General features: G+C 42.8%; 1 protein-coding gene across 2 annotated transcripts in view; it reads left to right on the plus strand.

The window, feature by feature from the left end:
• Nucleotides 1-25,429, plus strand: part of WDR17 (WD repeat domain 17) — a 953,840-nt gene that overhangs the window by 326,309 nt on the left and 602,102 nt on the right. For both annotated transcript variants that reach the window (XM_078677682.1, XM_078677683.1), the window contains exon 10: nucleotides 10,997-11,079. In XM_078677682.1, the coding sequence (XP_078533808.1) occupies nucleotides 10,997-11,079 (83 nt within the window). The remainder of the gene's footprint in view (nucleotides 1-10,996; nucleotides 11,080-25,429) is intronic.

Raw genomic sequence — 25,429 nt, forward strand, 5'->3', positions numbered from 1 at the left:
TAGAGTGGAGTGTCATAGCATGCAGTAGCGAAAAGTAGAGTGGTGTAGAGTGGCGTAGATTCCAGTGGTTTAGACTGCAGTGATGCAAAAGAGAGTGGTGCAGTGTAGTGTAGATTACTGTAGAGTGCAGTGGTGTAGAGTGATGCAGAGTAGAGAAACGTGGCATAGAGTTAAGTGGCGTAGAGTGCAAAAGCCTAGAGTAGAATTGTGCAGAGTAAAGTGAAGTAGCATAGAGTGCAGTAGCATATAGTACAGTGGCATCATATAATTTTGATCAAAATTAACAAATGTACAGTTGTAGCAGCACTGTAGATGAATAAATACGAAAACAACCCGAATTGGACTTGGTGCTCTAAATGTGTACGTGACACATAAGGTGGCGACGCAAGTGAAAATTGTGTAATCAGCGAAAACGGTGCGTGGTGCAGATGTGCATGAATATATACCGTGTATTTAGAGAACAATGTGGCTCAAAACAGTGATTTACAATGTAAGATATAAAGTTTTGAGAACAATTTTAGCAGAGCCACAGTAGGAGATGCGCCATCAGTTGCGCTGAGGGGTCGACGACGTTTTGATCCTATCAATCAGGATCATCTTCAGGACCGGGTTGTGAGTAATTACGGTGCTGTACAGGGAGGAAAGGAGACGGGTAAGGGAAGGAAGGGGAGGAGGGAACGGGCGCTTGTGAGTGCGATGGGCGAGAAAGTCGCAGAATGCGTGGCGAGGCGGGGCGGAACGGAGGGCGAGAGATGGATGTGTATTGGTGTTACCTGAACATCAGGTTCATCAGACCAAAGAAGTCCAGGATAAAGAATACTCAGCTACACATGAACAGAAGCCTTGCTGCAGAAAGAAAAAGCGCCAAACCCTGCCAGCTGCAAGAAGGACTCAACAATCGCTGCTGCTGTGTCGTCCTGAACCCTGACTCCCAGACCCCATAGCACTTCCAGCCTTCGAGAAATCACCAAGGAGCTCCCTTGGAGTGAAGGTATAAATCCCCTGCACACCGCAGACCCTGATCCCAGGAAGTCCGGTTTGTCGACTTGCTGCACCCCGATGACCTTGATGCATCACCGAAGAAAGAAGAGGTACAACAGCTTCTGAGAGTTAGATCTGCATCTCCACCAAGTTTAGATGCACTACCAGGACCTACAGGAGCCACAGCGTACCAATATCCAGGATACCAGACCCCCAATGGTAAAACCCAAGAAGAAGAGTCCACACTGGACTCCCAAAGCACCAGAAGAGAGCAACCATGAAGGGACATCAAGACACCCAAGACCCACTTCCTGAGTGGCTTAGAAGTGCCGAAATCGCCTCTCCAAGTTGCCTGCTCCTGACCTCTAGGACCCTGAAGACGCACAACGCCTGGCTGACCTGTTCACCCTACCAGCCTCAGCACTGACCAACCAGCTCTGCTACCATGGTTCCTATGTCTTTGTGACCTTCTCCCTCCAAGGAGACCCACGGTCTAACTTGTAAGTCCACCTGTTCGTGCATTTTCAAGTTGCCCCCTTCGTCTTTGTGCACCAGTTTATAAAACCCTGAGCACTCTGCTCCCTCCTGATCAGGGATGCTCCCCAACTTCTCTCGCTGGAATTTGGGACTTGGCCCCAACATTGACCTAAAATGAGAATGTGAAATTCGCGAAAGCAATGCCTGATTTTATATGCATATTTCTCCCCATTGTTTCCATTGGTGTTTTACCTTTGTGGATCTGGTATCCTGGGCATTGGTTTCCTGTGTCAAAAGTGATATATTTTCCAAACTTTGAAAAATCGTAACTCTGAAAGTAATTACCTTAGAACTGTGTTCTGGGTCATACAAAATAATTAACATTTTTTAGAAATTGGTCTCGGATTTATTCTTGAGTGTGTGTCTCATTTACTGCCTCTGTTAGTTAGTACAACAAATGCTTAGCACTACCCTTTGATAAGCCTAACTGCTCTCCACAAAAAGAGCATAGAATGATTTGCTTTTACCTCTGTGTTCCACTTGGGGATTCTTTGGACTCTATGCATAGTGTACTTCTTTTTAGTACACGATATACAAAGCAAACTTCCTATAGTTATGTAGACAGGATCAGTCTTTATTATTTGGAAACTCTCTTTAAGAATCTGTCTAATCCTAGAAGCTTTTACATTGAAATTTGTAATGAATAATGGTGCATCATTGCCTTGGGGATCAAGCGTGTAACATTCTTCTCTTTCAGGGTATCAGTTTGTTGGAACTTAGATACTTTATTGAATGATGCATCTAGAATATTTTGTGGGTACTCTCTATTGGTAAACTGTCTCAGCATATCATGTTTAGCTTTCTCATAGTCACTATCCAATGTACAGTTTGTCCTAGCTCTTAGGAGCTCCCAATTGTTTCATTTAAGGTTCCTGGAGCTTCTACTCATTGTGTGCAGTATACCATTTCAAGCTTCCTGCTTTGTGTACAGTTTAGTCACTACTCTCTGTCTATAGCTGTGATGGTAAAATACAAGTAGGCTATCTCTTTGTTGTTTATACTAGCCATCTGCAATAAATGCAATGGTTCCACAAATGATCTAGCTTTATTCTCCATCTCCTTCCATATAAGGAAAAGGTTGTCATAGTAGCGGTACCAAATCACCAACTAGTCTGTCCACTAGCACATATTGTCCACCCATGCCACCTACTCTTCCCAACAGGGAGATTTGCATAACTCGAGGCGAAGCAAGTGCCCAACGCAGTCCCATGTTTTTGTCTAATACCTGTAATCAAATGTAAAGATGTTCTCTGTTAGACAGAATTCTAAATGATGAGTAGCATCAGGGTGTACTCATAGTATACTAGAGATCTTGTCTACCAAAACTATTTGCATGCTAAGGAAGCTTTGTTGTGCCTGATGGTGGTATAAAGACTACTGATGTTAAAGACTACTGATGTTAAGTGTAGTAATGTAGAAGTAGTAGTCCTCCTCCCAGTTTATATATTCTAATTTACTTTTTGTAATCCTTTGTGTCCATCACATTGGACTTCAGGAATTCAACATGATGAAGAGGTTGTGGTATATATATATATATATATATATTCTCTAAAGGGATTTTTTTAGATTAAACTATCGAGCTCCTTGGGGTGCCACAAAACATTTATGAGGTAAGTGGTAGAAAGTAGGAACCTGGGTAGAATCACTTTTTAGAAACGTTACCTCCTTGTATTTAAGCATTCATTTGTACTACAACTCAGTGAGAAAATAAAGATATTTTATATTTGCTTTTACATAAGTAGTCTTTTCAATTAACTTAGAAAATCCCGAATCCGGTAGCTGTCTTAAGGCTTCCGCCTTGTAGTCTTTGCTGTCCATCACCACCATGTCCCCATATTGTCCAAAGTTTTAAAGTTATTCCAGAGTCTTTCTTCAGGTTATTCAATGCCTACCTTTGTTAGCTATATTATGTTTCATTGTCTTCTTCTTGTTCCTCAAACTTTTCAGTTCTTTTGTCGCTACCGAACGTAACTTGTCAATGGTCTCATGATTACTTGGTGAGCTATATTATGATTTTCTGCTTTGCCCACTTTCCCCACTCTTTTGTTCGTAGCCTCTTTTACACGAGTAAAGCCATTTCACATTTAGGCATCGCTGCCATTTTGACTCGCATTCCTTTTCAGTACCAAAATCTTTAACTTTACATTACTATTCTCATTCCTTTGTCCCTTATTTAGGAGGTTCTAACCTTTCCGCACGCTATCTAACGTCCCCTCGCACGGGTACACACTACAGGAACTTCTGCGTCAAGGTTACCCAGACAACGCATTCAAACGTTCTGCCGATTCGGGCGTGTTCTTCCGGGTCACGCCAACTATATATCCGGGGCAGCTCTGCTCCTGCATTACACGGAAAGATACCTACTAGCGACACACAATCATACGGCCCTAACAGGTATGGACACGCGCTGCACACGTTTTTAGGTCTCGGACCGGAAATGCTGGCTTGCCAGCTTCCGGGAGGAGATCTTATGTTTCTTAGTAGGGTCGTTTATCCCACCTCTCTCCTCCATTGGCTGGCTTCCTAAACGGAGGCCAGCCATTGGAGGAGAAGGGCGTCACTCCTGCCAAGCCCCGTCTCTTTCGGATTTGGGGGCGTGTATTTTTAGGTTCTTTCTACCTGTGACGTCATCCGTCACTCAAACCTAAAAACACACGCCCCCGAATGCGAAAATTACCATGCTTTCTCTGAGGCATTTCTGCTTTGCCTCGGAGAAAGACGGTGGTGGTTTCCAGAGCTGCTCTGCTCGTCCCCCCTTCCCTCTGCCCTCAGCTCTCCTTCGTCCCGCTCCCCCCCCTTGCTCCGCCCGCAGCTCTCCTTCGTACCGCTCCCCCCCTTGCTCCGCCCGCAGCTCTCCTTCGTCCCGCTCCCTCCGCCCGCAGCTCTCCTTTGTCCCGCTCCCCCCTCCCTCCACCCGCAGCTCTCCTTCGTCCCGCTCCCTCCGCCCGCAGCTCTCCTTCGTCCCGCTCCCCCCTCCCTCCGCCCGCAGCTCTCCTTTGTCCCGCTCCCCCCTCCCTCCGCCCGCAGCTCTCCTTCATCCCGCTCCACCCCTCCCTCCGCCCGCAGCTATCCTTCGTCCCACTCCCCCCCTCCCTCCCCTCCCTCCGACCGCAGCTCTCCTTCGTCCCGCTCCGCCCTCCGCCCGCAGCTCTCCTTCGTCCCGCTCCCCCCCTCCCTCTGCCCGCAGCTCTCCTTCGTCGCTCTCCCCCCCTTCCATTCATTACCCTGGCCAATCAATCGCACACGCACTAGCCAATCAATAAAACATCTTTCACTCGTGAAATAGCGATACCTATTTTCTTTACTAATGCTTCTTTGCTGAGCAGCCTGCAGGCTTGTCATCTCGTGCTTCTTTTACACAGCCAGCCATTGGTTGTCATGAGCAAGGCAAGAACGGATACGTGAGCACACCACCTGTGACATTAATACCTTATATTAAACAGAGTATTATGTTATCGAATTATGTAAACAAGCAGTCCTTTTTCACTTTCGATGCTGACCTGGGTTATGTGTTCTGACGTGAGAGTGAAAGCAATATGATATACGGTTCCAAAACTGGACCATTATCAGTTGTAGAAAATATCACTACATTAACACCCCCTTTTGTGTTCCAAACGAACAGATCCTGACCACACATCTCCACAAATCGGATGAGTCTGTAGCCTGTGATGGAAATATCCGAACCACTGTGAATGAATCTGCCCCCGAGTTTCGAAAAGTTCTGTAGTGTCATTATAATGGTAGCTGGTCCGCTAAACAAGCACCATATAATAATAGCAGCAATAGCGATACAGTTGAATACACTATTCATGTTGCTCATCATGTGTGGGAGGCTTTTTCAAGCATCTGTCATGTAACTTGAGTTTGTACTTGTCACTCAGTTCTAAGTTATTAACATACACTTGAGGTACGCTCTCTTCATCCTTTCCCACAAAAAATGGTCATAAACCCTACCGGCTGCATGCTTTTTCTTGCTTCGTCTTTGTACTAGCAAAGATCAGATGGAATGCGGTTGTTTGGTGAAATGCCAACTTTAGTTGAAATGTGTTGTTTCCACTTCACCTTTGTTTCTTCCCAGTTGAGTTTTGATTTTTTACACTACTGTCAATAGGTTTCTTATTGTTATTTCAGCCAGTTGAGGTTTTAAAAGATGTTTTCTGTTCAGTCACCAACAGTATATTTTCTATTGTATCAAGGGCTGTGAACTTACTGTTTTTCGGTATTTGCAAGTTTAGAAACTAAAATGTTTTCTGTGATAAGGAAGGTTTTTAGGAGTTTTCATTAGTTCAATAATGTAGGGCCAGAAAAACACCAGCCAGAAGAAGTTGTACAGTGAAACGATTGAGGCCCCAAAATGACTTCCAAGTGCAGAGTTTTTACATGTGCTATTCTGTAGATTTTTTTGTCCACCTTTTTAATTTTGTAGCCTTGACATCTCCGAACCCACCTTCAAGTCCCAAGTAGAGTACTGCACTCTGCTGAACAGAGAGTGAACCTCTAGTGTACCATGCCTGTAGAGGAGTGGGGCTACTGCCCTATAATCTGCTTTTGGGAGGCGGATAGTTAGTATTTCACAGGGCTTAATTTGTACACATAAATGGTATTAAGTGCAGGGCTCAAGGTTTTTCTTAGAACCCCCCGTCCTGCAATACAAAGCTCTGGGTGCCGAATGCCAGGGCTTCCAAGTCCTAGTTCACCTCTTTCTCCCACCACCTTACGCATCATGTCTCTTCATCTCACTATTTGGATTCTTTTTCGTCCCGGCGTTTCGCCTTTTGCTTCTTAGCTTCCTCCCTTATCTGCCTTTCCAGGTATGAACAGATTTCTGTTTCTAAATGCCTCTCCCACTCTGACTTTGTTGAAATTCCACTGTCTCTGCAATTCGGTACCCCCTCAAGAATCCCGGGGCTGATCCCATCTCTAGCGCAGCAAAAAAACGCCACCTCTTTCCCCACTCTGAACCCTGTGTGTGTGTTTGTGTGGGGGGGGCTCTGTGTGTGTGGGGGGGCCTCTGTGTGTGTGTGTGTGGGGCTATGTGTGTGTGGGGGGGGCTCTTTGTGTTTGTGGGGGGGCTCTGTGTGTGTGGCTGTGTGGCTCTGTGTGTGTGTGTGTGGCTCTGTGTGGATAGCTTTTTTTGTAGGTGGCTCTATGTATGGGTGGCTCTGTCTGTGTGAGGGTGGCTCTATGTGAATGACTGTGTGGGTGGCTCTGTATGTGTGTGTGGGTGGCTTTGTTTGTGTGGCTCTGTGTGGGTGTAAATGCAATAGGTCATGCATTTGCGAGCGATTAAGCTATTGGCATTGTAAATGACATTGACAATGCCATTTATTTAACGATTAAGCTATTGGCAATGTAAATGACAATGCCATTTATTTATGATTTAAAAAAAAAAGTCATGAGCAATGCCAATAGCTCTACCTTTAACCTCTACCGCGCTAGCGGGTTTTCCCGCTGTGCGCTGAAATTTGAAAATCGCGCGTAACGTGACAAAGCCAGCTCGTCATGCGCGTAGCGCAGGTAACGCCCATGACGAGCTGGCTTTGTCATCAGCGCTGAAGGGGTTAATAATGCCGAGACCATTGCATTGTAAATGCTTGTTATGCAAGCAGGCAAGTCGGTGATCGTTATTTAGGCACTAAAACCACTGAAGTATAATACACCGCAACGCTTCTCGTCGGGACTCACACTTGTTTAGAAGTAATAGAGCACCTATGGCTTTACGCACCGAAGATACCTGGTAAACACTACTTGTACCACCGTGTATCCTTTTTAATTTAAATTTCTTAATTTTCTGTATGATAACTAACTGCGCAATTTCACACCAGCAATCTTTTTGGATTTTCGGTTTTCTTGGGGTTACACAGCACACAGCTTACCGACATTATCGCCCGGACACCGATGAGAATGCTTTCCTCCTTTTTTCTTATTCAACTTCTAGAACTAAACTCACTTAGTTCAAATATATAGGCAAATTATTTCCTACGCGTTCATGATTGTTCTTGAACTTGATACACATTTTACTTTTGTTTAGGGAACACCCCCTGAGGAAGGGCTGGTCCCGAAATGCATTCAGACCCCCCAGGATATAGCGGCATGGATTCGCAAATTTAGCGGCACAAATATGGAAATTTAGCAGCACAAATATCGAAATTTAGCACAATTTTTGCGGCACTTTATATTACTCATAATCATTCATTTTCAGCCTTAAATCAATGGAAACTGTTTTAGCAGAGTATTCCACTTTCAATAGGCAACCTGGAATATTGAACAGAGGAAGCAGCCCACAGGTGAAGGCTGTTATCCCTTGGAAATGCAATTCTCTATTTGCTTTAGTATAGGTTGGTAGCAGTTATCACACCTTTTGACACATTGCGGGACCGGTGTTTGGCACATCCTTAACGCTTTTCTCCCCTGAGAGTCTGAGGGCAGCTGGACACCACTTTCGTGGACAGGCCATGGCCCATTGAATAGGTCCGAGAAGGTCCACTGTGAGAAAAATAACTGACTTTGTTAGTATGCAAACCTTTTGAAATCGTACCTCTGCCCATTTATTTTAAAGCTCGAAATGATTCTGGTTTCTTCTTCCCACATCCTAAAGCTAACTTCCTGATTTGCAGAAGGAAAGAATATTTGTAAAAAATCCTCTCACGTTTGCCTCAATTTGTAACAAGCTAATATACAGAATTTAGCACACAATCCCTGGTATCCCCTAGTTTAACTGCAGAATAATTAAATACACAGGTTATCTCTGCCCAGGAACGATATTTCTATTAAGCAGTGGTGACCCAAAGGGTGTGTACACATAAATGCCCCCCTCTTCTTGGCCAAGGTAGGAACCCATTTTTTGCTTTTCTCGGAAATTACTGATAGCCACCGAGTCACTGCTTTACATCCTGTGGCATGGAGTCCTGTTTATTCAAGGATAAAATCAGGACCACAGGTACCAGCGTCCAGAGCACACCCTGGACTGGATGAGCTCCCCTGACTTTTTTTACACAGAAAACACCAGAGATCTGCAACAGCCATGCAAGGCCTGCATGCGTGGCTTTTATATTTAAATGTGTTGAGGGAGGTCGCAAGAAACAAAGTAGGGTGTGAGAGGAAGGCTGGTGGGTGGGAAGCGCAAGGCAGATTAAATAAAGTAGCAGAGTGGTGAACTAACACCGGAGTGAGTGGGGTAGAGGGGACATAGACGAAAAAGAGGCAGAGGTGAAACTGTGGTGTGCAGAGGAGAAAGAGAGCAAAGACTAGATCTACCTTGAGCTGTTCTGAAGGGTTGTGACGAGAACAGCAAAAACAGATCTAAAAAGAAAAGAAACTGGGTAACAAGTCAGCAAAGCACAAATACATGAATAAAAAAAAAACAAATTGGAATTTTAGAGCGCAGCTGATTACCCGTGAGGGTATCCAGGCGCTGTGCCGAGAGGGAGGGGGACGTTAAGTGATTTGTCCAAAATCAAAGGATATTGAGCCGACGCCAAGACTCAAACCTGGATCCTCAGTTTCAATGTCAACAACTCTGGTTGTTACGCCACATCATCTCCCTTTCGAGCAGGTAAAATGACTGCAGACCAAAACAAAATTGAACACAACTGCTCAAACAAACCTAAGAACGTCTACTAAGACAAGAGGGCAGACACTGTGTAAAGAACAAGTAAACCAACCCGACCTAATGTAATGCATGAACAAACTTGGCCAACCCTTTGGACACTAAGGAGGAGGAAACCTGATATAACTGAGAACACACAGACAAGCCTAACCATAAATAACTCTGAGCAAACCCAGCTGACCTGGAGTAAACCATCAAAATTAACCCGGCCATGTGCCAACTAACCAGGCACCCTCTGGCACAACACCAAAATACCAGCCTAACCCACCACCTCCTAAAATTATCTAACAAAGATACTCAACGCTGTGTAATGCACACATTAGACAAAATAACTCAATGGACTGCATAAACATACAAGAGTGACCAGATTGGCATCATGAATAAAACAGCCCAACCCTATGGAGATCACCCCAACCTACGGAATAGATAAAGAACCCACCATTCATGTGGAATGCAAAAGGCAATCCAACCCTCTGAACACAAGCAAATCAGCAGGACTCTGGAAAATACCCCCAAAAAAGTCACAAACTCGTTTGAACACACAAACACATTCTTTTCACTCATTAGAACTCAGAACAGAACCACTCTGACCCGGTGAAACAGAAGGTCAGCCCACCTTATAGAACACAAAGTACTAGAAGGGAGTCCCACAGTAACCATGACGCATATAAACCATTAACAAATCAAGTAATTAAGATTGAAAAGGCAGCTTCACCATATGATCAGATGATATTTGGCAAACCAATGAACCACAACAATGCTCACTTACAATCAGTTAAGGTAGCACTGGAGGGTCTGATTGGGGCTAAGTTGTAATTCTGTGAAGCACAAACAGAACATATACATGCCTCTATATGCATCTGAATGTTTGGAAAAGCTATATATAATATTACCTTGATGTGGTGATGAATACATTGGATACCTACAAAGGAACACATGATGAAATAAATACTGATTTGAATTTTAAGAATCTATATGAATTATTTGTTTAAAAGCGAAAGGCTCGCTTTTGAGTGCCTACAGGTTTGACCCTTCCCGGTGGAAAGGGCATTTTTCTCATAGTGTACCCACTCCATTATGCTGAGTAGACTTTCAGTGTTCTAAAAAGGACCCAAGTTCAATATTGAACATTGTGATGCTTTTAATCTGGTCCTGTGGATACACGTCCGAAGGCATGGAAGAGTTTAAAAGGAAAAGTGATCAGCGCACAGGTATAGCGCATTGGGACCACCTATCGGCGTTTAAGAGCAAATTGCTAGACAAAGATTCAGATCCAGTCTGATACATGTGGCCAGAACCCCGCTGTTAGAATAGGAACCAGGAAGTGTGTTAACTAAGGTATTTAACTTGTTCAACTTTCTGAAATACCATGCAGCTGACTTTTCCTACATGAATTTGTGTCACCACATTTTTGTGATGTTATTTCTCTCCTGTGATTCAATATTAACACATTTTTAAAACAGTATGGTGCTCACAATACAGAACTCAAAATCAAATGGCTCATCAAGTGACAACAGTTCAGTTCCACACATATCACTTTTTTCAGGTACTTTAAAAAGGGGCACCAAGTATTCAGAAAGACTTCTGCATAACATTATTGGGCATTCAACAGTTATTTCAAGCATTGTGGCAAACAGTGATGAATGTATTTTAGTTTTTTTTAATAAATAGAAATTCTGTAGGTAAAATGAAGAAGTATAAGTACGGAGACTACTTTAAGATGGGAATGTAAATTTGTCCTGCTGCACAATTTCTTTTTTTGTAATTTAAGTTCACATTTTTCTGTTTTTCATGTACCTCTTTTTCGCTTCAAATATCCAAAATAAGAAAAATGTCTCACTTTGAATGCATATTTTCCATATCTTTAAGCACGGCAAGAATGGGATATTTTGCATTGCGTGGAGCCACAAGGATTCTAAAAGAATTGCTACATGCAGCGGTGATGGTTTCTGGTAAGTAGTGTATTGTATAGCATGCTATATAAGAAATTTCAAAGCTTATTACTCACAGGTATCTCTAACAACAGTATGAGGTCCTCCGAATGTAGGTGAAAAACAAATCCTCTCATTTTAAACTGTGTTCATATTTGTTTGAAGAAATATTTTTATATCAGGCTGAAGGCAGAAATGAATGTTTTAAAGAGCTTAGACAATCAACACAGTTCACTGATAGGGTGGCATTTGGTCAGCCCCACTTGCTTTAATGTAAACATTGAATATTATTCCCATTTTTGATCAGTCTTCATTACAGCCTGTTGGTCTGTTACAGCTAATTGGCTCATTAAAGGCATGATTTCAAATACTTATGGTGACTGTTTCTAACTTTGTATCACTCAATAAACTATGATGGTTCTAGGTTTGTCCTATATCCTGACTTTCTCTGATAGTTCATGGCAGCAGTAATCAGGCTCTGGTAACTTTAGCTGGTTGAGGACTGGGGGGCTGTGAAAGAGAGCCTGTCAACACATCCCCTGCTGCGGGCACATAGACTCTCCAAGCACAGTTTCACTGAAAAAAACGTCACAGACCCCGGTGCAGAATGGGATCAGACATGGCCTCTGCTGCCATATTTTTGTCCCACACATTATCCACACCGAGTGAGAGGGAGCTTTCTCTACCACATCCTTTTCATACAATACATCTGAATAGATTTTGTGAAAGGTGCAAGAGAGCAAGATCAGATAGGCATTCACAAGGTCATCAGCATCTGGAATCAGGAGAGAGAAGAGCTATGTTGAGCACTGGACTGAGACTAAGTGTATACATCCCTTCTATGTATTGTGGGTATCCATGGCCTTATTGATCCATTTCCCGCCATAAATGTGTTAGTTGTTAGCCAAAATGTGAGCATCTGTGGGTGTCCTTGTCATGAAGATACATCCTCATTTCACTGTAATGCTGGCATAATTGTGGTAATTCTTGGAATCAGGGCACTCACGCCTCTCGTAATCCAGGCCCTGGTATACATGGCGTGATGGTACAATATTTTGCTATAATGCTGGCCCTTGGTTCATGTTGGTAATTCTTGGCATATTGTGGGCATCCATTTTCATGTACTTCGAATTACATCCAAATAAAGTTGAGGAAGGTGGGTTTAACCCCTTCGACGCTCATGACGAGCTGGGCTCGTCATGGCGTAGCCTCCTCGCACGCTCATGACGAGCCCAGCTCGTCATGTAAAGTGCGCTTTTTAAAATCCCAGCGTACGGGCGGAATTCCGCCCGCACGCATGCGGTTAAATAATACTATACATTGAGGAACAGAGGCCCGGTGTAACTTACTCTTTTGATGTGAAGCCCCCACCCCAAGTTGTGTAACCATTCCTAACAACAATTCCCATGAATGCATCAATATACTTCCCATTCACGCATCCACTCTTGCAGCAATCCATGCACTCGCTTATTTATCTATTTGTGCACTCATCTATTCATTTAACCATCTGCCCATGAAGTCAAACACCAATGTATGCCTCCATCCATCCATACACAGGTAATCCACACATCCACCAACCCATTTACTCACTAATCCCCCATGCACTCATTTCCCACCTCTCTTCCATTTTCCTATTGTCATACTCCAACACTCATCCTTCCATTAAACGTTATTCAAACTCGCCAGTGAGTACATGTTACAAATGGGGGTCTCTAGTTGGCAGAGGTAGGTACCTTTGTCCAAGTAGGGACCCTTGCTTCTAGTCAAGGTAAGGGAGATACACTCCTAAAATAACACCTGCTTACCCCCTTGGTAGCTTTGCATGAGCAGACAGGCTTATCTCAGAGGCAGTGTGCAAAGCATTTGTGAACAAATACAGTAACACAGTGAAAACACTACAAATGGACACCACACAAGTTTAGAAAAATAAGTAATCTTTATCTAAATCAAAACAAGACCAAACAACAAAAATCCACATTACAGTAATAAAAATATGACTTTCAGATGGTACAAATAGTTCAGTTCCAGCAAATTGCAGATGCAACACTTTTCTCATAAAGTACCTGGGTCATAGGGACGGTGACGCGTCAGTTCTATACACTCAGGGAAGGTTATGAGTTGGTTCTTTGCTTTGGGGGAGGTGACAAATCAGTTCTTTACTGCAACGAAGGAGGGGGTGATGCGTTGATTCCTTACTGAAGAGGAGGTGATGCATAGGTTTCTTACTGCGTGGGGAGGTGATGCGTCTGCTTCTTACTGTGTCCCCAAAGGATGCAACAGACTTGGTGCCTCGATGCAATGTGACGATCCGGGACGATGCGTCACATTGCATCGAACTCGGTGCGGTGATCTCGGACATTCCAGTAGTATTCACAGAAGATCCTATTTATAAAATAAAATACAGCCTAATAGAGACCAAATGTAGCAGAGACTTGATGGTATTAACAGTGGAAACAGCATTACGTCTATCTAAAGTCCAATTAGAAGAAATAGAAGCTTTGGAAACAGAAATCAAAAATAATCAACACATAACGGATTCAAAAGCTCTGCTGGATAAAGTAGACAAAGATATCATCGAGTTTAAGGATTATACAATCAGCCAGAAAGAAAGTAACTTTGAAAGAGATAAGAGGAATTTCTCACTGGAGAAAGCATACCCTTACTTGCAACAAGATTTCTACACTAGACCAGAAGCACGACGTTTCCTCCCAGAAAATCAGGGAAGGTCCCGAAACAATTTCATCACTTTTTCGGACACATCCTCATCTAGTAGTAGTGAAGCGGACAACACAAATTATAGACCAGGTTACGCAAGAAGAGGCTCTCTTCAACCCAATTTCCAACAACAAAATTACCAACAAGGAGGACAACAACAACAACCTTTTTTAGGACGCGGACAACCAAAATCACGCGTGAAAACCAGATTTGTCCAACCATGGGAAATGTCAACATGGAGGCAGAACTACAGCAATTACAAAAACTAAAATCACCAATTTATAACCTTTCTGACAAGGTTCTAACAACAAAAGAAAGTAGCCTCTTGGAAAAAGGATTATGATTTGTGCCCACTCGGAACACAGATTTCATCCCGCTTAAGTCAGAATTTATCGAATTCTGCAGGAAAATAAGGTTGACTACATTTTTTGCGGATAAAACTCCGCCACAGAGTACAGAAACAACAGGTCTTAGGAAGAAATCTAAATTTTGTCCCCCCGCAAGCAAGGTACCAAAAGCGGTTCTGACCTTCGAAAAATCAATTCTCCCGGCAATTTCATCACAGGAGAAGAAAAAAGCAGGTTTTATCAAACCTAATCTATCAAGAGATCAAAGGGACGCTCTACAAACTCTTGCCAATGATAAAGAAGTTATAATCAAACAAGCCGATAAGGTGGTTCCATAGTCATCTGGGTAGTGGAAGCATACACGGCAGAGATTAATAAACAATTATTGGATAAAGGCTGTTACAAAAAACTAGACAAGGACCCCACCCAAGAACTACAGAGAGAACTATTCGCGATTATCAACCAGGGTTTTGAACAAGGTTTCCTCGGAAAAAAGGAATTAGAGTATTTGCAGAACAAACATCCGCATATTCCCTTGTTTTACGCATTACCAAAAATCCACAAGGATGAAAAACAACCACCTGGAAGACCAATAGTGTCTGTCTGTGACTCCCTCTTTGAACCTGTTTCAAAGTTTATTGATTTTTTCTTAAAACCTTTCATGACTAAAGTCAAGTCTTTCTTGCAGGATACGACTGACTTCATTAACAAACTGACTGACTTATCTTTTGAAGAGAACAAAGACTACTTAGTAAGCATGGACATTACATCTCTATACACCCAGATCCCCTAGGAAGAGGGGCTGGAAGTACTAAGGTTATTTCTGAACACAAGAGAAAGACCTATGAAGGTGCCAACTGAATTTATCGTGGATCTGGCAAGATTAGCTTTGAAACGAAATTTCTTCAAATTCAAAGATGATTTCTTCTTCCAGACCCGTGGTGTAGCAATGGGGTGTCCTTTTGCCCCAGAACTGGCAGTGCTGTTTATGAGTCAATTTGAGGACAAATTCATCTACGAGAATAACCCTTACCTACAATGGATCGGAGGGTGGCTCCGATACATAGATGATATTTTTTTCACCTGGTCAGGGACTGAGGAACAATTATTGTCTTTCCACCAGTGGCTAAATAATCGGACTGAACACATAAAATTCTGCATACAACATTCAAAGCATAGATTACCATTCCTGGATGTAGAAGTGTACTGTACGGATGGAAATCTGGTCACCACTCTGTATAAAAAGGAGACAGACCGCAACAAAGCTTTACACTTTACAAGCTATCATCCAAGAAGTCTCCAAGAAAATTTACCGCTGGGCCATTTTTTACGTGTCCGGAGAAATTGTACATTCAAAGACGAATATATGTTTCATGCTAATGCCCTAAAACAGAGACTACTACTTCGCGGATACCCAAGTAAACGTTTGAAGCGTGCGCTCAAAAGAGCTTGGTGGACACCAAGAGACAGTTTCCTGACAAAAAAGACAAGAAATGATCAAAACAGAATAGTATGTGTATCAACTTTCTGCCCCACGTCGAATTGGCTTAAAAGACAGATTTGTCAAAATTGGCACCTTGTCAATGATTTGGATGAACACTTAAATGAAACGCCGCTTTTTGCGTTCAACAAAGATAAGAGTGTGGCAAACCACATAGTCAGAACAGCTATGCCAATGAAAAAGCCCCCATCACTCAGGGAATACATGAATTTACCGCCTATCACAGGCCACCATCAATGTGGAACATGCGTGTGTTCTCCGCTTACAATGGAGAGAGACTTGTTTCAACATAATGGCATTTCATGGAGGCACTCAAAATTCAAACACTGTAAAACTAAGTTTGTAATTTATGGCATTTTATGCCCTTGTAACAGACTGTACATAGGGAAAACCAGCCAAGAGGTGAGACAGCGAATAAATCAGCATAAATCGCGAATCAAAAGAAACATCCTCACCGCACCACTCGTACAACACTAGACTGAATATTCGCACTCAGAAAATGATCTGAAATGGACCGTGATCTCCAAGGTGGAACCCGACCCGAGAGGGGGTGACCTGGAAGAAAAATTGTCTTCGCGAGAAGCGACTCTAATTTTAAAATACAACTCTGCAGTCACAGGACTAAATGAAATGTCAGAGTTATACCATCTCTAATGCACTACTACACCCACAATGGGATTTACCATAAGCTCCGTGGATCAAAGGATTTCTATAAGGACATCTAAGCATGTTAAAAAACCATCAAACTACATTGCCCAAGAGGTTAGAGTCATATCATCTTTAATGCACCACTACACCCACCAATTAACAAAGTTTCGTGGATCAAAGGATTTCTACAAAGACATCTAAGCATGCACATTCAAAACTATCATACTACATTGCCCAAGATCCAACTTGACCAAGGCTACAAAACAATGTACTCCCCTTTTGGGGAACCACGATGAATCCGTTCATTAAGGACCATTGCCAGGATACAACAACAATGTCACAAACTTCCTTGAAGAGTGATTCACCATTAAAAGGAATCACGGAATAGAAATTGAAATGAAAATTGCAGTTTTTGCAAAAGCGGTCGCACCAACTTGCAGAAATAACTACATTCCCCACAATGCCATGCAGCACATGAACATAATCTAACGGAGCCGAGGAAGCGACAGACCCAGAGTGCAGCCACGGACTGTGAGACGCTGTGCTGGTCGAGAGGAGATCCGTTTAAAAAAACAAGGTATGTCTCAGAAATCTGAATGAGAAACACCACTCAAGAGTAAAAGGCATCCTTTAAACCGCATGAGCTAGGAAACTGTCTTCGCTTTGGTGTAATCACGAGCAGGAACTGTTTGAATCTCGTGCAATGATTCAACTGAGACACATAGCATCAGGTCTCCTTGGGAACAGGACAAATACGGATGTCCATAGATTTAATTCTTGAAGGAAGATGTAACGCGTTTTAATCTTCAACATAAAACCGACTCCACTTTATTTTCCTACATCCCATATAGGAATCGGGTGATGAAATAAGAACTGCATGAGTCAGCGCCTGTATTACTTCAGGAAGATTCTCCCCCTTTGTGAAGGTAATTATCTGCGAGTTGCCAGTCATATGTAGTCCTTTTTATTGTTTGTGTATAATACAACATCACATGGTTTTCGCCTTGCTTCGTAGACCACGACGGTAACTTTTTGACAATTGATTGTGCGTGTGGAATTTGGCCACGATAATAATCTTGAAATTTGGATAGCTGACGTAGTGCATTGGAACAAAGAGTTACGCAGGATTGTTAAGAAGACAAGGTAATTCAGCTGAGGAAGCTTGTCTGTTTTAAAGTTGAAGGTTCTACTTAGGAGTTAGGTTAGTAAGAATTGTTGTTTTATTCTTTTACAGGACTGATCCCTCAAGGTCCTGAAGAGAATCCCCATGATTTAGGGGTTTCGAAACGCGTCGACCTTCTTTCTTTTTCCAGGCCAATCTTGTGACAATATTATTGTGAAATATCGAGATTGTAAAAAGTGTTGATGGCCTGATATATGATGTTTTCATTAGAAATATAAAATTAAAATAGCACCCCACCGCATTTACTAATAAGCGGTTCGTTTGAACCCTGGTGAGGCTATTCACGTTTTTCTTTCTTCTTTTTCCTTTTCATTTCTTGAAGCACACTTCCCTTGATTGCGAGATGAATACACAGGACAGTTGTATTGACTTAATGAGAGATGATGAATGTGATGTGTGATTGTAGCCCCAACACTTCTAAATAAATTTCTCCTCTTTATGTGTTCAAAAAAATACCCACTTTTTCACATCCAAATGGACTATAGATTTTAAATATTTCCTCTCCTTTATAAAATCTCTTTAGAATTTTTGAAATAATGCTGTTTTGGAATAATTGAGAATATTCAAAAAATAAAAAGATTAATACAGTCACAATTTGTTGTGTGGTAATGCTACAATTGTTTAAGTCATTGTGCATTTAAATGTGTTAAATCAGATAGCAGTACTGGCATCCTGTTTTGTTGAGAATCATACACGGCGCGGCCTTACTGCGCTTTAGCCAAACCCTTTGTTGTTTCACGCAGAACAGCAGCAAGCGCCTCTTTGCAGGCCTGAATTCCCAGCAAGGAAATTCAGGGGAGCTGGTGGTGAAGTCTTTGTGTCCCTGTGACTTCAGAACAGGAGGCAAGCTCAGGTTCAAGCCCGTGGAAATCTTCTTTCAAGCAGGTGACAAAGCAAACAGCAAAGTCTTTTTTCTCCTTTCCTTGGCAGCAAGCAGCCACTGCAGGCCAACCACAGACAGCAAACAGCACAGGGGCAGTATTCCTCCTCAGCTTCTCCGGCTCTTCTCCTTGGCAAAGGTTCCTCTTGATTACCAGAAGTGATCTAAAAGTCTGGGGTCTGGGCCCCTCTTTTTATACACAAAAAGCATTTCTTCTCTGAAGGCAGAGATTGTCTGTACCCAACCAAACCCAGTTCTGTCCTCACTGGTGCAGCTTCCTGGCAGGAGGTGAAGACAGCATTGTTGAAGGCAGACCAGGCCCATTCAGGTGAAAGGAAATCTCCTCCCCCTTCTCTAAATGCAGCCCAGGTCTATTCAGCCCAGCCCTGACTCATCAGACTGCTGGAGTCACTTCCCCTCTCCAGCCCCTGTCATCCAAAAGCCAGACATGCAATACACAAACCTAGCAGAGGCACACTGGATGGTTAGTCAAGAAAATACCTACTTTCTAAAAGTGGTATTTTCAAACACAAAATGTAAAAATCCCCCTCACTAAAAGATGCACTTTATCATTCTGAGTTCAGGCATGCTAAACTTTATTTTCCTACCTTGTTCCCAGGTCCAGTTATGTTCATAAGATGCTATAAACAAACTCTCCATTCTGTCCTATGGGAACAGGCAGCCTTGCAATAGTGAAAAACGAAATTGGCAGTAATTCACTATCAGGACCTGCCACACACATCAGGCATGTCCTACCTGTCACATTCACTGCACCCTGCCCACAGGGGTACCTTGGGCCTACCTTAGGGTGTCTGACATGTAAGAAAAGGGAAGGGTAGGACCTGGCAAGTGGGTGCACTTGCCAAGTCGACATGACAGTAGTAGACTGCACACAGGCTTTGCAATGGCAGGCCAGAGTTACATTTACAGGCTGCTTCTGTGGGTGGCACCACAGTGCTGCAAGCTCACCGGCAGCATTTGATTTACAGGCCCCGGGCACACACGGTGCACTGTACTAGTAACTGACTAGTAAATCAAATAGCCAATCATGGAAACACCAATCCATAACAGTAATTTACAAAAGGAGCACTTGCACTTCCTCACTGAACAGCAGTGGCAAAGTGCCCAAAGCATCTAGACCAGCAAAGCGGAGTCTGACATACAGCAAAAACACAGGAGGCAAAAGCAAAAAAATGGAAAGGAGACCCAAGCCAATGGTGCCAGGTCAGACAGTAATGATGCACTATTACTTGACTCAAAAACCTGAAGTTAGACAGAGAAGTGATGGTTTTCTGTTGCCTCTATTGCTTGTTCTACCATCTTGTCACAGTCTTATTAGTTCATGTACTTTTGATGTAAATTTTAAGGACTTGTATCTCAGATCACCTTATTGTCTACTAAAGTGATTCACAGTCAAGCGCTTTATTTATCATTTGTTTGTAGTTTACATTTGTACAACAAATTTGTCTGTACTGTGTTTAAAGCCAACCCCCCTGGCTACGTATAAGTTCCAATCCATTTAATTGATATTTAGTATGTTAGGTACCGTACAAAAAAAATAATTTGTGCCAAAATCTCAGATCAAAAATCAATGGAATTCAGTTTTATACGTTTTGAATGCAGCATCCATATATTTCAAATTGAACATTGTATATTCAATGCTGTAAAATGTTGCTTTTTTAACAGAAACTTTCAATTCTATTAGGAATTCATAGGAGAGGATTATGCATATATTTTTATTTCCAACTCCAGCACTTCAAACAGAACCAAGAAATCAAATATTTTGAAACTACATTTCTCATTACCCTGGAAATGATGCTATAAACCATTAAGGAAAACACTAATTATATAAACTATATAGATTGTTCATTGTTAGGTAGTCCATAATAAGTCTTCACATCCTCTCTTTTAAATGTGACAAACTATTAGCTCAACATTTTCACATAAACTGTCATTCTTGCTTTTGATTTGACCTTGACAGAAATTAAAAATGCATCAGTTAGAATATACTATAGTGAGAAAAAGTGAAATTATCTTAAAGTATTAAATCAATGGTTCCAATTCCTCAGAACAGTGGGCTACGTATTTCTAGTGCACAAAAACAACAATGAAATACTCAAACCATATGGAAGTCAACTTCATCATATAGAGAGGAAGAAGAAAAGCTGTTGCCAGGTAGATATAATACTTGCATTCATCTCTTTATAATAGTTTACATGTGTGTCGGGCCAGAGGTGAGTAATATGCTTGTTTAAAGCTTTGCATTGTAAGGAAGGTGTGTCCCGTGTCCGGTGGACCACTCCACTGCACTCATGACAGCCTCTACTCTAGGAGAAAACTTTGGACGCCATTGCATCCCTTGGTGAGAAGGCTCCTCCCCCCCTCAAAAAAAAAATAGGAAGGCCCTGATCCATAAAGGTAATGTTAGACCAAAAGTCTAACTTAAACAAAAAGTCTAACTTTACTACTTTTGGGTATTCCCAAAAGTAAGTTACTCATATTAACATTACTACTAGTACTTTTATTAGTAGTAACTTTTCTAGCAGAAAGTTTACTAGTAATAAGTTTACTGGAGACATGAGGAGTAATCGGACTGCTGACCGGATGGAGCTCCTTGCCCATCACCAAGGCAGGCATTTCATGTGCTGAGGAGAAGAAGGCCTACTGCCCCAAGCTATTAGGAGGCTTGGTGGAGCCCCTGGTACTGGAAGATGAAGAGACCCACTCCAGGACCACAGATGACTAGGAGTTGTAAATGTGAGCCGCAGGACGCCTCGGGCGAGTGACCCCCACTGGATAATTGCAAGTTGACTGTGAGGCAATCTCAACCACTCAGTCCAGGCTCAATGAAAGTGATCTAATAACATTCCTGTCTGATATATAGAGCATCAATGAGAAGTGCTATGAAGAGCACAGGATCGGTGTTCCGGCCAGTAGTGTTTTGGTTAACAAGGAGCTTTGCAAACATTATTTCAAGGGTACTCTTCATTACATCCTATGGAATTGTTGGATTTGTGGTGGGACAGGGTGGGGCCCTGAGGCATGGGCCCTGGGCCCCATCTGTAGCTGTTTTGAACCCGTGGTGAACTCCACACCACCACACATCTCTGGGTGCTGTATGTGCTCCAGGCCCACCTGCTGCTTCATTCCCGCTGTCCGCGAATAGGAGGAGGATCGCTGGTGTTGAGATGGTGCAGGTGGCCACTATGGTGGTGCTAAGATATTGCCCATGTGATTGGACACGGCGTGCCGTGGCTGTATGCTGAAGCTGAGACTTTGCTTGCCTTCCTTGAGGGAAACGCTGTGGTCATCTACACCCACCCGCTCTGGGTGGGGTGTGGCCTGCCTTGCCTTTACTAGACGCATATTGCACTTACTTGTTGGCACAATATTTCCTCCTTTGGCCCATTTCTTTGCTGTGTTGGCCACCGTGCACTGAGCTTGGGCATAGCCAAGCCATTCAGTCTACTCGTGCAGGGTAAGATAGACACATTTTCCAGGCACTCTTCCCCCATTGACAAACAGGAGTGCTGTGATGTGGGGGCCCCTGCGGTCAGTGCCCCACCAGCCTCCACAGCCCCCATACTGCAAGCCAGTCAGGACTCGAGAACCTCCTTTGTGGGAAAGATCGGTGAGTTGAGCTTCAACCTGTCTTTGTTCAGCCAGGATATCTGGAAAGTGATTGATGGGGTAACTGAGGCAGAGGGCCAACTATCTGTAGTAGAAGACTCTACTTGCACACTTCAGACTACTGTGCCAGCTCTTCAGTGCAGGGTTAGAGATGTGGAGGCAAGGACCTAAGATGCATAGGGCAGGTCCAAAAGGAACAAAATCTGGATTGAAGGATTCCCGAAGAAGGGTGAGGGGCCCACTCAAAACACTTAATAATCGAGACGGCTGAAATCGTGGCTCCCGATGGAGGAACTGTCATCCTGTTTCATTTTCGAGAGGGCACATAGATTGCTCATGGCTGGTATGCAACCGTTGCCCCCTGAGACCAATGATTGCTAGGCTCCTGAACTACTGTTGCAGGGATTCTGCTCACACACAGAACTGTGCACAGAGACCCAGGACATCAGTGAATTGTGGTGTACCAAAATGCTCACCTCAGTACCTAGAACCCCTAACCGATTAGCATCAGTGTCACATTAGCTCTTCGTCCTATAGCAAAGGTACCAATGATTAGACAACCCAGAACATGCAACTTAGGTTACTCTCAGGAATGGTGGGAATAAAGAACACGCTTTGGTTATATTCTCATACCAGTCCACAACATGGGTAAAGAAAGAGACACAATAAAGTTTAACATTTTAATGCTGTGCTCTAAGATGCAGTATTTTTGCGAGCATAAGCAGACATATGATTAAAAATGATACGATCAGCATTGTTACAACTCCATAAAGCACAAAAGGACAAATCATAATATAATGATGGTAGGAACAGGTTATATAGCACCTAGTATGCCACCCTCCTTAGCTAGGAACTATGTTTTATAAAATATAGAAGTTCTCTTAGGCTTAAATAGGGGACCCCATACCTCCAAGATCAGCAGAAGTGAATCACATCAGGATCTGCAATAGCTCTCTGTCTTTCTGGAAATGGGCTCCCTTTCATAGTGTCTAAATCATGCATGCAGTGTGATATTAAAGACGCCAGGATTTCAGTTAGCTGCAGCTGCGTGTGTGTTATGTCTAGTGCATGAGACGATAAACCCGAACAACACCGAACATTGTTTTTATAACCTTGGAGGCTTCAGCACTCACTGTGCAGACTAAGGTCAAGCTGTAAGTCTAGGGAAGCTGAAAACAAGCCATTTGCATGTGAAGCAATTCACGCAGCCTAACTTACAACAACAGTTACATATAGTGTCGCGTGCAAAAGCAGCAAAAAGGTAAAATGGCGTTTAAACTTGTAATAAGCCTAGGCTAACGTAGCAAATGTGCGTAAATAAGGCCCAGCCCTCACTACACCCTGCCTTGATTGGAACACGCACAGAACAGGGGGGAAATTGAAATGCAGAGTTCAAGTTCGAATGAGACAGAACCAAGTTCAAATTTCCCCAAACAGGAGAATTGGGAGTAGTATTCTGAATAAGCAATAAAAAAAATGTTTTCAGTCTACACGATGCAGGGGCTTTATAGTGTTCGAGGCGCAGAATGTGAATTGAGCAAAAAAAATAGACAAATAATCATGAGTACCAAAATGCGTTTGAAGATGAAATCACTTCAGTCCAAAAGAGTATAAGCACAGTACGTTGCAATTGCTTCCAAGAGGAAGTCATTGTCCTCATCCGAAAACATTTCAGCCATCCGATTCAATAAAGGGAAAGAACACACATGCTCTTCGACAGCTGGAGCCTCTAGCACCATCAGAGGACAACTCGGGTGTTCTTCGAGATAACTGCGTGCCAGAAAATCATGGGCTGCAAACTATATGTTCCAATTACCTAGGACTCCATGTGCCGCTGTGCAGGCCATTATTCCAACAGTCTAACTCATGAGCAACTAAGGGACTCATTAGTAGATCATAATCCGGGTTAGGAGACAACGTGTTGCAGAGACACAAATCCAGAGCCCATTCAAAACTGAAATCCAGGCAATGGAAGACAGGCTGCATGCATGTAAAATACGAGAACCGTAAAGATAAGCCATACGCTACACTTAATATAGCCAGCAGGAGTGCTACATAGTAATCAAGCATCCAGTTACAAAGCTGGAGCAGCCGGGGCATGTTGTAGTGGGGCACAGATTGTGCAGCCATTTTTGAGCATGCAAATGAACAGCAGTATACCAGCAGCCAAGGCGAGAAGTAATGGTAATCCGCCGAAGAGGCTGGAAAAAATAGAATGAAAACATGCCGGTATCACACCAAATTAGTTTGGAACGAAGTTACAAGTCCAGAACTTACAATTTTAAATAAGTGCGCCACGCCTGGGGTCGATGAGGCATTAAAGATTGTGTGAATCAAAGTCCCGAAATGCAGGGGGAGATCAGTTTTCAAAAGGGCATGTACCTCTGTGCGAGTGTTTGCCACGTGAAGGACGAATGTTTCGCGCGAAGATGTAAGGGCGACATCTTTTTGAGACAAAAGAGCCCTTATTCGACTCATCTTGTTGAACTCTGCTTTCAAGGCCGGAATGGAAGGCCAGATGGATACTTCGAGCTTCCCATGTGGAGGAGGAAACTGCACATTTTTGTAGCAGACTACACGTTGGGAAACAGTCACAATGTACGGTATTCCTGCCAGCATACCACAGCAGTTTTTATTATTTAAAAGCAAATAACTATTGTTTGCTAGCAACGTGAAAGTCTGGGTTATTGCTGGGAAAGGATTTCCTTTTAAAATGCATGCTAAATTCGGGGCTTTTGAATGACAAGAGCCGTGCAATTGGATATTCTTGCAGGCTAATGAGTGATCAGGTGTGGAAGTGAAATCTTCACCTTTCAAATAAACTTCTTTACCCACCCTGAGGCATCTATAGGTAAATGGCAGAGACCAAGCTTCATGGAGGTAAGCGCTACCCAAAGGTTCATATCTGCCTAAGGCATAGTACTTCATACATGAATCAAATTTAAATAGCGGAAAAGGCAATGTTATTAACCCATGAATAAGCCATACAGCTGAATTAGATTTGGCAACAGAAAAGGGCAATGGTTCTAACTTTTCAATATGCAAAAGTGAATATGCAGCATCCTTCATAGACTTGAATTGTTGCTTTACAGTCAAATTAAATGGTAAAAATAGAGAAGAAGTATTCATGTAGTCTAAAGGCACTTTACAGGCCTTCAAAGTTTGTAATGTCCAAGCAAATTGCATGATGGAACGTAACTGATTTTGACCATGATACAAAACAGACACTTCATCCTGGACGATATCAACAACAGAAGAAACGATATTGTCCAATGTGTAAATTCAGGAAGAAAGGGTGTTAAATGCTGTTATCAACAACTGCAAGCACTTTTTCTAAATTCGCTTGGTCTATTTCACGCAATCAAAAAGCCGCTTCAATTTGAGAGTTTCCAAACCTCATTGTAAACAGCATATACCCATCGTTATGTTCGGCCTCCCACAGGGCCCTTAACAAAGTCATTGGGCCC

The sequence above is a fragment of the Lissotriton helveticus genome, chromosome 2_1, assembly GCF_964261635.1.
Source record: "Lissotriton helveticus chromosome 2_1, aLisHel1.1, whole genome shotgun sequence".
Classification (NCBI taxonomy): Eukaryota; Metazoa; Chordata; class Amphibia; order Caudata; family Salamandridae; genus Lissotriton; species Lissotriton helveticus.